Consider the following 13,055-nt stretch of genomic DNA (forward strand, 5'->3'; position numbering starts at 1 on the left):
TACAAAATCAACATGTATTCCCAGTTTTACAAGGAGAATACATGGTAATACAATAGATGCAAAATTTTGGAGAAGGTGTAAATGGTGTGTCAGAATTCACTAGCAATGCATCAGAATTCACAGAGGCTGCCATTTTGAAAGACTACGGCACCAGAGGCAAAAGTAACTGGGCATTCTTCCTGCCTTTAGAGGTACTTGGGCGGGAGAGAGGGGGAAGTCAGGAACTCCTGAGGGGGTCCAGTTGAAGGTGACCATGGATTTTTGGAGGGAAAGGGGTCAGAAGAAGGTACAAGGCAGCCTCTTGGACATCATGGATTTTTTTTGGGGGGGGGAGGGATAATCAATGGAACCACTTGGGCCACTATGTTTTTGGGTCAACTGAAAGAGGTAAAAGGCACATCGCTCTGTTCCCAGGGATAGTAGCACCCCTGCAGCACACAGACACTATTATGTATGCCCCAGGCATTTTGGTCACATAATTTACTGGGCCGTATATGCATTTAGGCACTAAAATGATAGAATGAGGGGTATAAGTGCCATTTGCATGCTAAAAGTATATAATACTAACACTCACGTGATAAGTGTACACTTACATGCAAAAAAGCCATGTGCACGTTCAGTGCAGTTCTGTAAGTGATGCAAGCCACTTGCTTAGCACGTAAATGCAAGGGGGTGTACATGTGGGTGGAGCATGAACAGGGAATAGGCAAGGGGCTCCCCCTTACATATTTTACACCAGCTATTGACATGGCATAAGTGTAGGTGTGTAGATGCTGATTTATACTAGAATTCCATAATGGAATATTGACTCCCAGATGCCGTTATAGAATTCCCACTAGTATCAAGGAAGTTTTATGACAGGAGATGGCATGATGTCAAAAAGTTGAAGTTACCTCCCCTGTGCAACCGCCATATTGTGTAACCCCAAACATTCACGGACACTACTGAAAACAATAGCAAAAGCTTCCCCCTACAAAACTGAATCTCCCGTGGCTCCAAAAACAAGTCTGCCACTCTGGAGTACCCGCAGAGCGTGGATCATACCCCAGGACCCCCCCTTCCAAGGTTAAAAAACCCAAGCTTTCAAATAAAACCCACACATAGGCAGTCATAAACCTTACAAGTTTACTATTGTTTTCAATAGCGTCTGCTAATGTCTGGGGTCACACAGTATGGCGGCAAGCTCTGTCCACTGGCTTCAGCCCACAGAATGCGCCAGATAGGCTCATGCCATCTTCTGTCATAAAACCTCCTTGTTCAGTATGCTGCATCTAGGTGCCTAAACTTTGGCACCCAGTTACAGAATTGCCCCCACAATATATAACTTCAAATTTATCATGTCGGTTTTTTCCAATTAGTTTTTTCTCTCTCTCAAAACTATAAATACATTTACTTTTTCTAAAAAAGACAAGGTAAAAGATGCAAATAGTTATTTTGTTTGCGTGATCTGTGTGGCAGTAATAAAGGTATCTACAATTTCACCAGTATTTTACTACTTGAATATGTATATATATATATATATATATGTTTTTTAATATTTTTATATGCAGTGCTCAGCATTTGCTCAAGTGCCTTATACCATACAAAATGGAGATGGCCCGTAGTAGTGAAACATCATAGCACCGAACCTGCCTACCTCCACATATATTCAAAACCACTGCCAAAATGCGTTATAACTGTGATAAGATTTACTTATCTGTGGAGAGCAGTTTGTCTCAATGTAAGGTCTCTTATGGTTGCTGCTGGCCCTTCACCCATTGTGATCTAGTGACGTGAGTTAAAATTTTAACTCGCGTCACTAGATCACAACAGGTGAAGGTCCAGCAGCAACCATAAGAGACCTTACATCGAGACAAACTGCTCTCCACAGATACGTAAATCTTATCACAGTTATAACGCATTGTGGCAGTGGTTTTGAATATATGTGGAGGTAGGCAGGTTCGGTGCTATGATGTTTCGCTACTATGGGCCATCTCCATTTTGTATGGTATAAGGCACTTGTGCAAATGCTGAGCACTGCATATAAAAAATATTTAAAAACAGATATATATATACATATTCAAGTAGTAAAATACTGGTGAAATTGTAGATACCATTAGTATTTTACACCAGCTAGAACCATATTGAGCCCAAAGTTTTGTAGTAATAAATGCTTGCCAGTTTTTAATAGAATAGCCCATAGTTTCAGATTCAGATAGAACTTATGGACATGCAAAACAACACTGAGCACAGCAACCAAAGGCACAGCCAGCCAATACCTGCTCTGCTCCAGCAAAAGCATGGTAGAAGCAGGAAACATAGGTCATGATAGCTCTCTCATCAGGTTTGGGAGTGTTCACAATATCTAAAGGGAAGGAGAGAGAAAGGTGGGAACAGAAAAACAGGATGATGAACAGTCAAAGGCATGACAGGAGGACTGACTTCAGTTTCTAAGTTTGTTTGGAAGGCTCCCGGCACCCCTGCTATAAATAATATCCAGCACAATGACAGATATTGCACACAGTTTATCCCTTCCCTCATTTAGAATGCAATTTTGTGCAGTTACAATCAATTCTCAATTTGGGTTCACACCTATTCTCTGATAGTACTGTACTTTGTGGTGTTGGTACTGAACTGTATATTATTAGCAAGGGTACAGAGTGACACTACAGAAGGAAGGTATTCCTTGCAGGAGCTTGAGAGTCACATCTGGTGGCTATAAAAGAGGAAAAGAGCTTTAAAGACACAGGCTAGAAAGGCAGGATGCGATACATTGCAGGTCACCTAGCGTGGTCCCATCTGACCAGAAAGAGATCAGGTCATAGACTGAGAAAGGAAACAGAAGGTGAAAGGTTCGAGCTGTTTCACCTTTTGGATACCCTCACCTTCTGGGCACCAGCAAATGTATGGTAGTAACAGGAAACATAAGTCATAATGGCTCGTTCATCTGGTCTGGCTGTGCTTACTAAATCTGTGCAAAAAGAAGAAAGTTAACCGCTCAGAGTCTAAGAACAACCTGCCTCAGGCTGGGTTATGGAACCACAAGGCAGAATCTGAATATTACAGTACTGCGGCCAGTGTAGATTTTTTTTTTCACAAGTTCAATTATATTCTCTGGAAAGAAAAATGCTAAAGCAGCGTGTTTTCAAAAACTTGAATTCTTCGCTGCCTTAACATTTCACATCCTCTTGGGAAATATAGAGGCGTATTTTCAAAGCACTTAGGCTTACAAAGTTAAGTGGAGGCACATTTTCAAAGCACTTACACTTACAAAGTTTCATAGGTTACTATCCAGCTGATTTTCGAAAGAGAAGGGCGGCCATATTCCGACCCAAATCGGGAGATGGCCGCCCTTCTCCCGTGGGCACCCAAATCGGTATAATCGAAAGCCGATTTTGGGCGCCCCCAACTGCAGTCCGTTGTGGAGACGAACAAAGTTCCTGGGGGCATGTCGGAAGGGTAGCAAAGGCGGGACAGGGGTGTGCTTAAGAGATGGCTGCCCTCGGCCGATAATCGAAAAAAGAAGGACGGCTGTAGCGAAAATTTGGTCCGCTTTTTTTGGACCCTTTTTTTTCACGACCAAGTCCCAAAAAAGTGCCCAAACTGCCCAGATGACCACCGGAAGGAATCGGGGATGGCCTCCCCTGACTTCCCCAGTGGTCACCAACCCCCTCCCACCAAAAAAAATACAACTTTAAAAACTTTTTTTGCCAGCCTCTATGCCAGCCTCAAATGTCATACCCAGCTCCATCACAGCAGTATGCAGGTCCCTGGAGCAGTTTTTAGTGGGTGTAGTGCACTTCAGGCAGGTGGACCCAGGCCCAACCCCCCCCCCCCCCCCACCTACCTGTTACACTTGTGGTGGTAAATGGGAGCCCTCCAACCCCCCCCAAAACCCACTGTACCCACATGTAGGTGCCCCCCTTCACCCATAAGTGCTATGGTAATGGTGTAGAGTTGTGGGGAGTGGGTTTTGGGGAGGATTTGGGGGGGCTCAGCACCCAAGGTAAGGGAGCTATGCACCTGGGAGGTATTTTAATGTTTTGTTTTTATTTTTAAAAGTGCCCCCTAGGGTGCCCAGTTGGTGTCCTGGCATGTGAGGGGAACCAGTGCACTACAAATCCTGGCCTCTCCCATGACCAATTGCCTTGGATGTGTTCGTTTTTGAGATGGCCGCCTTTGGTTTCCATTTTCGCTGAAAACTGAGGCCGGCCATCTCAAATCCGCCCAAATCCTAGGCATTTGGCTGGCACCAACTGTATTATCGAAAGAAAAGATGGCTGCCCATCTTTTTCGATAATACGGTTTGGACCGCCCCTTCTCGTAGCCGTTCCCAGAGATGGGCGCCCCTAGAGATGGGCGGCCCCTTTCGATTATGCCACTCTATGGGACTTTCAGGCTCATTTTCAAAAGAGAAAAACGTCCAAAAAGTATTTTCAAAACCTATTTTTAGACGTTTTTCTCTAAAGTCCGTCAGAAGGATGTCTAAATCTCAAGGGGGCGTGCCAGGGGTGTGTTCAAGGCGAGACTTGGGTGTTCTAAAACTCAGATGTCTTTCAGCCATAATGGATCAAAACAAAAACGTCCAAGACTAAAACTTAGATGGTTTGAGCTAGACCTGTTTTTATAATGAATGGCTGCAGTGAGAATTGAGCCCACTTCCCCAGGGGTGAGGTCTGCTGCACTAGCCACTAGGCTACTCCTCTACTCCACACAAGAGCTGCCCCAAATGAACAGATGACCACTGGAGGGAGTTGGAGATCACCTCTCCTTACTCCCCCAAATCACAAAACATTTTTCCAAACAGCATTTTCAAAAGGAAAAGATAGACTTTTTTTTGTAGAAAGAGACCTTTCCTGTTCTGATTCTAGACATTTTACAAACAACTCCAAATTCAGACTTAGATGTCATATCCAAAAATGCCCCTTGTATATTTGACTTGCCCAAAGTCACAAGGAGCAGCAGTGGGAATTGAACCCATGTTGCCAGAATCAAAGCCCACTACACTAACCATTAAGCCACTCCTCCTCTGTTTTGGACATCTTGCATTTGGACATCTTTTGTTCGAAAATGGACCAAAAAAAAAGGACGTCCAAATAACAACGTCCATAGCATTTTCAAACACAAAAGATAGACGTCTCTTTTTCAAAAATGACCTTCTTTCCTGTTCTGATTTAGATGTTCTATCAAAAATGACCCTCTTTGTAAGTCTAAGAGCTTTGAAAATGAGCCCCATAGTGTTATTTCACAATGACAGCCTGTTCTAAGAAACCTGGGAGCAAAAGGAAGATGCCTTAATTTTTCACTGAAATGCACTATAAAAGAAAACTCAACAGGAGGACTGTGGAAATACACTAGTACTTAAAACCCAAAACAATTATCTAGATGTCTGAAATCATGAAATAGATATTAAATTTATAATTTAAATAAAATCATTTGTCTGATAGCTCATGTATCATCATACAATACTGACATATTAATTGTCCTTTTTCTACTATATTAAAAAAAATTACTGCAAAAAATAATCAAAGTAGCCAATGTACATAGTGGCCTTCCTTCTGTAAATTTGGAGGTATGCAAAATGACCCCTCTATTTACTAAGCCATGATAGCGGCTGCCACGCAGCAATGCTGGCACTTCCCATTCAAAGTGAATGGGCTGTGTCAGCAGTAGCGTGCGGCTTAGTAAACGGGGGGGGGGGGGGGGGGGGTAAGTTATTTACAGGGAGTAAACCTCCCAGAAACAGAGCTGAATACCTGCCAGCCGGCAAAAAAAAATACCCTTTTTGCAGCAGACCAAATATTTTCATGGCTCTGGAATTTTGCAAAATGGAGACCTTAAAAGAATAAACTTGTAATATTTACATAAACAGAAAAAAAACCTCATGAAAACAGATCAAGTATTTTTCAGGGAACATGGCTGGCCCAAGGGTATCCATCACCTTCAGTGAATCTTCAACTATGTGCCTCGACCCCTGCCCCCACTACTAAAGCAGTTTGAGACCCTACCCTATAGCCCAGCATCTCCCCTTCCTCTCCCTATCACTCAGGTGGCCAGCACTCCACTTCTTCCCTAAATCTCCCCAGGCATTCCTCTTCCTCGCTCAGTTCCCTCTCCCAAATAGCTCACATCTCTCCTCTTATCAGCCCCACTCCCATACAGCATCTCATCTCTCCTTCCCTACTCCAATCCCATGTCCAGCATGTCTCCCCTCTTCCCTTTCCCCCACTGTTGCTACTGTTGCCCTACCTCTTCCTATACCAAACCTACAAATGGACTCAGTGCAGGGCTTTTAAGCACTGGAACAAGGACTGAAAAAACAGGCAATCAAAATCCCAAAGGGTTGTATGGAGTGGTCATACAACAATTAACAAAAATGTGGGTTTTACCCTCAGAAACCTAGGCTTCCACCAAGGTCTGACCTACAGAACACTGTTATCTATATAAGATTTTTGTGTCTGTGGTCTAGTCTCTTTCATAGGGTACAAATTCCCACTTGCTATCTACTGAAACTGTTCTTATTCAAACATTAGTTTCAAAATATTACTGAGTAAACACAGATTCTCAAGCTACAGCTTAGCATAGATGAACTTAGCTTTCATTTAGCTGGCTTGGTAACCCCATATTCCAATTGTTGATTTTCATTCAACGGGGCCCAAATCATTTCACCCACTTCAGGTCATTTTCAAAAAGGAAAAACATCTGAAAATAGTAGTACTGTCTAAAAAATGATTTATTTTCTTTTTGCTCAAAGTCTTCTAAATAGGGAATACAAATGGTCTTAAATTCTATTTTGAAAACTTACCCAGGTTAGTTATAAATGCCGTTTGAATACATACACATGGAATTCTGCTACAGGAAAAAAGCTATTGAGGGGTATGAGGATTTAGGCTTCATCAAAAAGAAGAGACCTCACCTTCTGCATCCAACATTTTTGGAATATCCAGGTGTTTCTCTGCAATCTCCATGGCAAGGTTTAAGTTTCCAACAGGATCATCCTATACAAAGGGGGAAACAAATTATCACCACCTTACTGAAAGACAAAGCATGTAATTGCTGGGGGAAGCTCTCAATAAATCAAGCAATAGGCACTGCTTGATTACAATCTGCTTGAACTTCACAGCTGGGTCCTTGATGCGCTGGCTTTCTATACAAAAACAGGCTGGGTTGACAATGAGATTTTTAAGACAAAATTTGCATGCAAGATGTAAAACTATCAAATAATATCAACTTTGTGTTCAAAATTTCAAAAGGTTTTCACTCTAAGAGCTGTTCAATTTCTCATTCATATTTTTTCATAGAAACCTATGGTCAATATTCAGCCAGCAGTGGTCAGTGCTTTTTATTTTTTGAACACTGGCTATCACTTGCTAGATTAGACCCTGATATTCAATGCTGGGTCCTATCTGGGCACTGGTACTAAATATCTGAGTCTTTGGTAGCACCACAAAGCTGTCTGGATACAGTTGATATTTGGTCCTACACCCACATAGCTAACCGAACAAAGTTTGGACTGCTATGCCCGGTTAGCTATGCAGGTATAGCATAATGCCTGGTTCTGCCCTGAGACAGCTCCAGCACTAACTTGCAACTGCCACTGCAGAGTGGATATTCAGTGCCACTGTTTGACTTCTAAATGCCACTGAATATCCCCTCCAAAAAGTTACTGGACCTCTTACTGCTGCTGTAGATGCCACAACCTGACAGTATGAAGGTGCCAAGGAAGAAGGTTTGATGAGAGATGCGGGAATGTGTGGGAAACAGGGAAGAAATCCTAGATGCTGAAGCAGGGAGTGAGATACTCTGTTTTGAATCTTTTGCCCTGCAGCATTTGGGCAAGATGGGGGCACTGTTCCTGTCAAGTCCCCCCTCCCAAACTACATCTTTGGCATTGTCCACATATTTAGCATCACCATCTAGCCAGATAGCAGCACTGAATACGCGCGAGTGTGTGTTTGTGTTTTATCATGGTCGGCATCTTACACTCATCACGCAGTGTTTAAATATTTCCTTTTTTTCTTTTACTTAAAAGCACAAAATATTTTATAAGAATGGAAAACCAAAATATAAACTAGTCATAGAAGTCATGTATGGCTTGCTTGAAGTATTACGGTTAACACATTTAGTACATGGACCTCTACTAAGAGATGTAAAGCATTTCCAACTTGTACACAGTACAAATTCACTGGGGAGCAATAATGCACTCCCCCCCCCCCACCCCCCAAAAATTGAGGACCCTATTTTCCCAGAAAATTTCCCCTACCATAGAAAGGCTGCACCCTGACGAGACCGTACATCCATCCACTGGATAATGATGCACAATGGAATGCAAAAAGGACCACTCAGCAAATTAGAAATCTCCAGAGGGGGAACTAGAGAACTCTCTATCCAAGAAGCCACCTAACCCCTAGTGAAATGTACTTAAAAACTGTGAATAGATAGACCTCCTTTTGAGAATATATGCTGAAGCAAAACCTCCTTAATTCATCTGGCAATTGTAGCTTTAGAAGCTGCCTACCCTCAACGAGGACCACCTATCAGGATAAATAATCTGTTTGACCGCCAAAATGCCTACATTCTATGCAATTAAGTTTGGAACAACCTCCAAACATCCAGATACAAATGCTGCTGCTTAGGCAAAGAAAAAGGTTTCCCTAACACTGACAAAGCTACCAACCGACTAACATGAAACATTAAAAGAACTTTAAGGAAGGAAGGAAGGCACGGGCCACAGGACCACTTTTTCCTTAGAAAACATCAGAAAGGGCTCCCTCCCTACACAAGAAGGCCTGCAACTCAGATCCACCTCGCAAAAGAAACTGCCACTAGAAACGCCATCTTCAAGGAAAGATCCTTCAACAAGCAATCCGACAAGGGCTCAAAGGATGCAAAAACCAAGGTGTTCAATATAAGATTAAGATTCCAAGTGGGAACTATGGGCCTATGCTGAGGACAAAGATGCATACTTCTGATAAAATGTACAAAATTCAGATGGGTCAACAAGGCTTTTCCCTTGACCAAACCCCAGAAACAAGCTAGGGCTGCCACCTGCACATTCAGGAAAGCCCAGGCCTTTATCCAAGCCGTCCTGCAAGAATTGGCATCAAAGAATTTAAAGGTAGAATCTGATGATCTGAATGCCAATCTTCAGATACACCACACTTGGACGTACGCCAGAGAGGTAGACCTTTTCTTCAAATGCAACGGATCACAATCACTTTGCTACAGAAGCCTCATTTCCTCAAGCGCCCTCTCAAGAGCCAAAAGGTAAGACAAAATGGAGACGGGTCAGCCACCACCATCAGTCCCTGACTCAACAAATCCCCATACCACAGTATTAGCGGCTAGTCCAGAGCTACTAGTACTATCTAAACTGTGTGGCGCTTGATTCTCTGAATGACTCTGCCCAGAAGAGGCTAGGGAGGAAATATATACAACAGACCAGATGAGGGCCAGTCCTGGATGAGAGCATCTATGCCTTCTGATCCGAAGTCTTTCCTCTGACTGAAATACTGGGGAACTTTGGCATGGGAGATGGCATGGTATCAGGTCCGTCACTGGGAGACCTCACTTGAGAACTATAGGGTCGTCCTCCTGGATCCAGCACTCTCCTGCTGAAGAAACCCACCTGAACATTGTTTACACCTGCCATGTGCGTGGCGGAGAGATCTACAAGATGTTGTCCTACCCATGCTAGATATTGTCCCACCCATTCCAGAAGGAGAGGCACCTCCTCCACTATGATACAGCTCTTGGGTCATCCCTGATGGTTTACATAAGCCACTTCCATGGCATGATCTTAGAGGACCCGAACAGCCCGTCCTAAGAGAAGATACTGAAAAGACTGCAGTACAAAACATAACTCACTGCCATGGCACTATCTGAGAAGACCCGAACAGCCCGTCCCAAGAGAAGATGCTGAAAGGACTGCAGTGCTATACAAATCACCCTCATCTCCAGTCAATTGAATGACCGCTGCATTTCCTCCACCAACTACTAGCCCTGTGTCATGTGGTCCAGGCAATGAGCTGCCCAACCCTTGAGACTGGCATCCATCGTCACCACCGTCCACTTTGAAGGATTCAAACTCTTGCCTGTAGACATATTCTAAGACTGCAACCACCACAGACTGTGCCTCGCCGCCCCCCCCCCACCCCCCTCATGGAACAGCAGTTGAATATCCAAAGACTGGGTCTGGGGAGACCAACGTGACAGTAAGGACACCTGCAATGGTCTCAAATGAGCTAAGGCCTACTGAACCACTTCCAAGGTGGCTGCATTGAGCCAAGCACCTGCAAGTAGTCCCTGGCCTGCAGACAATGGATCCGCAGAACGTGACGTACTTGAAACTAACTTCTGGATCTGAGCTTTGTGAAGAAACACCCTTACTAGGAGTGTGTCTCACCAGATTCCCAAGTACTCCAAGGTTTGAAATTGCACTAGATGATTCTTTGTTGAGTTTACCACCCAGCACAATGATTGCAGAAGCTGCACAACTTGAGCCATGGCCTGGCTCCTTTCCTGAAAGGACTTTCCTTGAATCAAATAAACATCAATAGGAATGGACCAAAATCACGTCCTTTCTCAGGGCTGCCAGCACAACTACCATCACCTTTGAAAATATGTGTGCAGCCATAGCCAAGACAAAGGGGAGAACACAGAACTGATAATGCTGCCCCAAAACGGCAAAGTGAAGGAACTTTTGAAGACTCTGACAGATGAGAATGTGAAGCAGGGGTGTAGCCAGACATTCAATTTTGGGTGGGCCTGGGCCCAAGATGGGTGGGCAGAAGAACCCCACCCCGTCCCACAGATGATTTGGTCTCTCCTCTCGCCTGCATGCCATATGGTCTGTCAAACATCCCCCCCTCCCGCATACCTTTTAAATAGCAGATTTTCACCGGCAGTGAGCAGCAACTAATATACACTGCTCGTGTTGGCCCCACAGCCTTCCCACTGATGCAGGTTCCTGTTTCTGCATAGGCGGGAATAAGTCTGTGGGGCTGGAGTGAACGGTATGTATCAGTCACTGCTGGCTGCAGGTGAAGATCTACTATTTACAAGGTATGCAGAAGGGACAGTTTTCAGCCGGTGGGACTTGGGAATCCCTGCCAGCCACATCATAGGTGTGCTGGTTCTGGGTGGGCCTGAGCCCAAAGTGGGTGGGCCTGGGCCCACCCAAGCCCACCCTTGGCTATGCCACTGATGTGAAGATAAGCCTGGGCCTGTATGAAACTCCCTGGGCCTCACTAACACAATGACCAATCGGAGGGTCATGCAAAATCTTGGCACCCGAAGAGAACAATTAACCCCTTCAAACCTAGAATGGGCTGGAAAGGACCTTCTTTCTTTGGCACTATAAAGTAAATTGAATACCAACCAGTACCCCTTTCCTTAGGTGGAACTGGCAGAACGGCCCTTGCTTCCCATTTGGCATGGCACGGAAATGCCAGAAAGAGATCTGGCAGGGGTCAGGCAAATTCCAGGGATTAGCCATCTCAAACTACCTTGATCTCAGGTCATCTGAGTCCACCTCCTAAAAAAATCTTGCAATCTACCAGAACTGGAGGCTGGACCTTGACACCCTCATTGGGAAGCATGACCTCGTTGCTAGGCAACAAAACCCGAGTCCTGACTTCATCAGTTGGCACGAAAGGACTGAGTTCTCTGGAAAAAATCTCCACCAACTCTGCCAGGGCAATACCTCCTGTAATCCCTAAAACAGACTCTACCTGAAGAACCTGTACCAACTGCCTTAGGTCTGTCCCCTGGTAACCTAGGAACTTTCATCTCTCCTAAACTCTTGACTAATTTATCCAGATCTTCACCAAATAATGAGCCCTGAAAGGGAAACTTACAAGCATGGATTTAGATGCCACATCAGCCAACCATCCACAGAGCCACAAGGAATGTCTAAAAGCTACACTGAGCGCCATGGGCTTGGATGAAGCCCAAAGGAGATCATATAGAGCATCATATAAAAAGAAAGAACCCATTTCAATTTTAGCTACCTTCTTGGTCCAGCAGGGACAAATCATCTGCTGACCTATCCAAAACTTGTTCAGCCCAGCAGAAACAGGGTCTGGCCACCAGACCCCTGTAGATAGCCCACTGAACAGCCAGAGCTACAACATCAAAGTTCTGTTTCAGGAGAGCCTCCATCCTACAATCTTGCAGATCTTTCAAGGCTATACCTCCATCCACCAGTACCATATTCTTCTCTGAAACAGCATCCACCACAGGAGATTAAAAGGACTCCTTATCCTGATCTAGGATAGGATACAAATGCAACATAGTCCAAGCCACTCGAAAGGGAGAGTCCAGCGAATTCCATGGGGCCTGAATCACAACTCTGATATCCTGGTGCACAGGAAAAGAATGAGAGGACTTCCTAATACTCTTCAACAACGGATCTACCATACACATAGCATCCTTAGGATCTTCTTTAAATTTCAACACAGAAGAAACTTGGCTTATAAGTTCTTGCAATTCATCTCTATGGAAAACACGAACCACAGACGCACCTTCACCTGGGTGCAAATCCTCAATCCAGGAGTCCTAACATCTCCTCCCCATCCAACTGCTCCAATCTGCTGGAAACGTACTGACTCTCTGGGGACTGCACAGCACAGTTAAAGGTTTTCTCAGAAGTCAGTGGATCTCAGTCTCCACCTGCTAGCCAAAGTGCTCGGAGTGCATAACCCAGTCTGGAGCAGGGGTTCTCAACCCAGTCCTTGGGACACACCTAGTCAGTTAGGTTTTCAGGATACCCACAATGAATATGCATGAGATAAACTTGCATACATTGCCTCCTTGGTGTGACAATCTACCTTATGCATATTCATTGTGGGTATCCTGAAAACCTGACTGGCTAGAGGTGTCCCAAGGACTGGATTAAGAATCCTTGGTCTGGAGGGATGCTATGGAAGCTTACATTTGTGCATCTTTTGGCAGCTACAATTTTTTTTTCCCAGCAACAGATTCAGCTTGAAGAAACTTTATTAACAGGATAAGATGTAAATGTTGCCAAATGTATGTTTTAGCTCAACAGCTCACAAACCTGTCTTGGGATACCT

General features: G+C 44.3%; 1 protein-coding gene across 1 annotated transcript in view; it reads right to left on the reverse strand.

Moving 5' to 3' along the window:
* The window catches only part of ACTN2 (actinin alpha 2), a 193,913-nt gene that overhangs the window by 100,745 nt on the left and 80,113 nt on the right, over positions 1-13,055 (reverse strand). The window contains exons 7-8 of the mRNA XM_030196517.1: positions 6,896-6,977; positions 2,259-2,344 (exon numbers count right to left, since the gene is read on the reverse strand). Coding sequence (XP_030052377.1) covers positions 2,259-2,344; positions 6,896-6,977 — 168 coding nt within the window. The remainder of the gene's footprint in view (positions 1-2,258; positions 2,345-6,895; positions 6,978-13,055) is intronic.

This window comes from Microcaecilia unicolor, chromosome 3, assembly GCF_901765095.1.
Source record: "Microcaecilia unicolor chromosome 3, aMicUni1.1, whole genome shotgun sequence".
Taxonomy (NCBI): domain Eukaryota; kingdom Metazoa; phylum Chordata; class Amphibia; order Gymnophiona; family Siphonopidae; genus Microcaecilia; species Microcaecilia unicolor.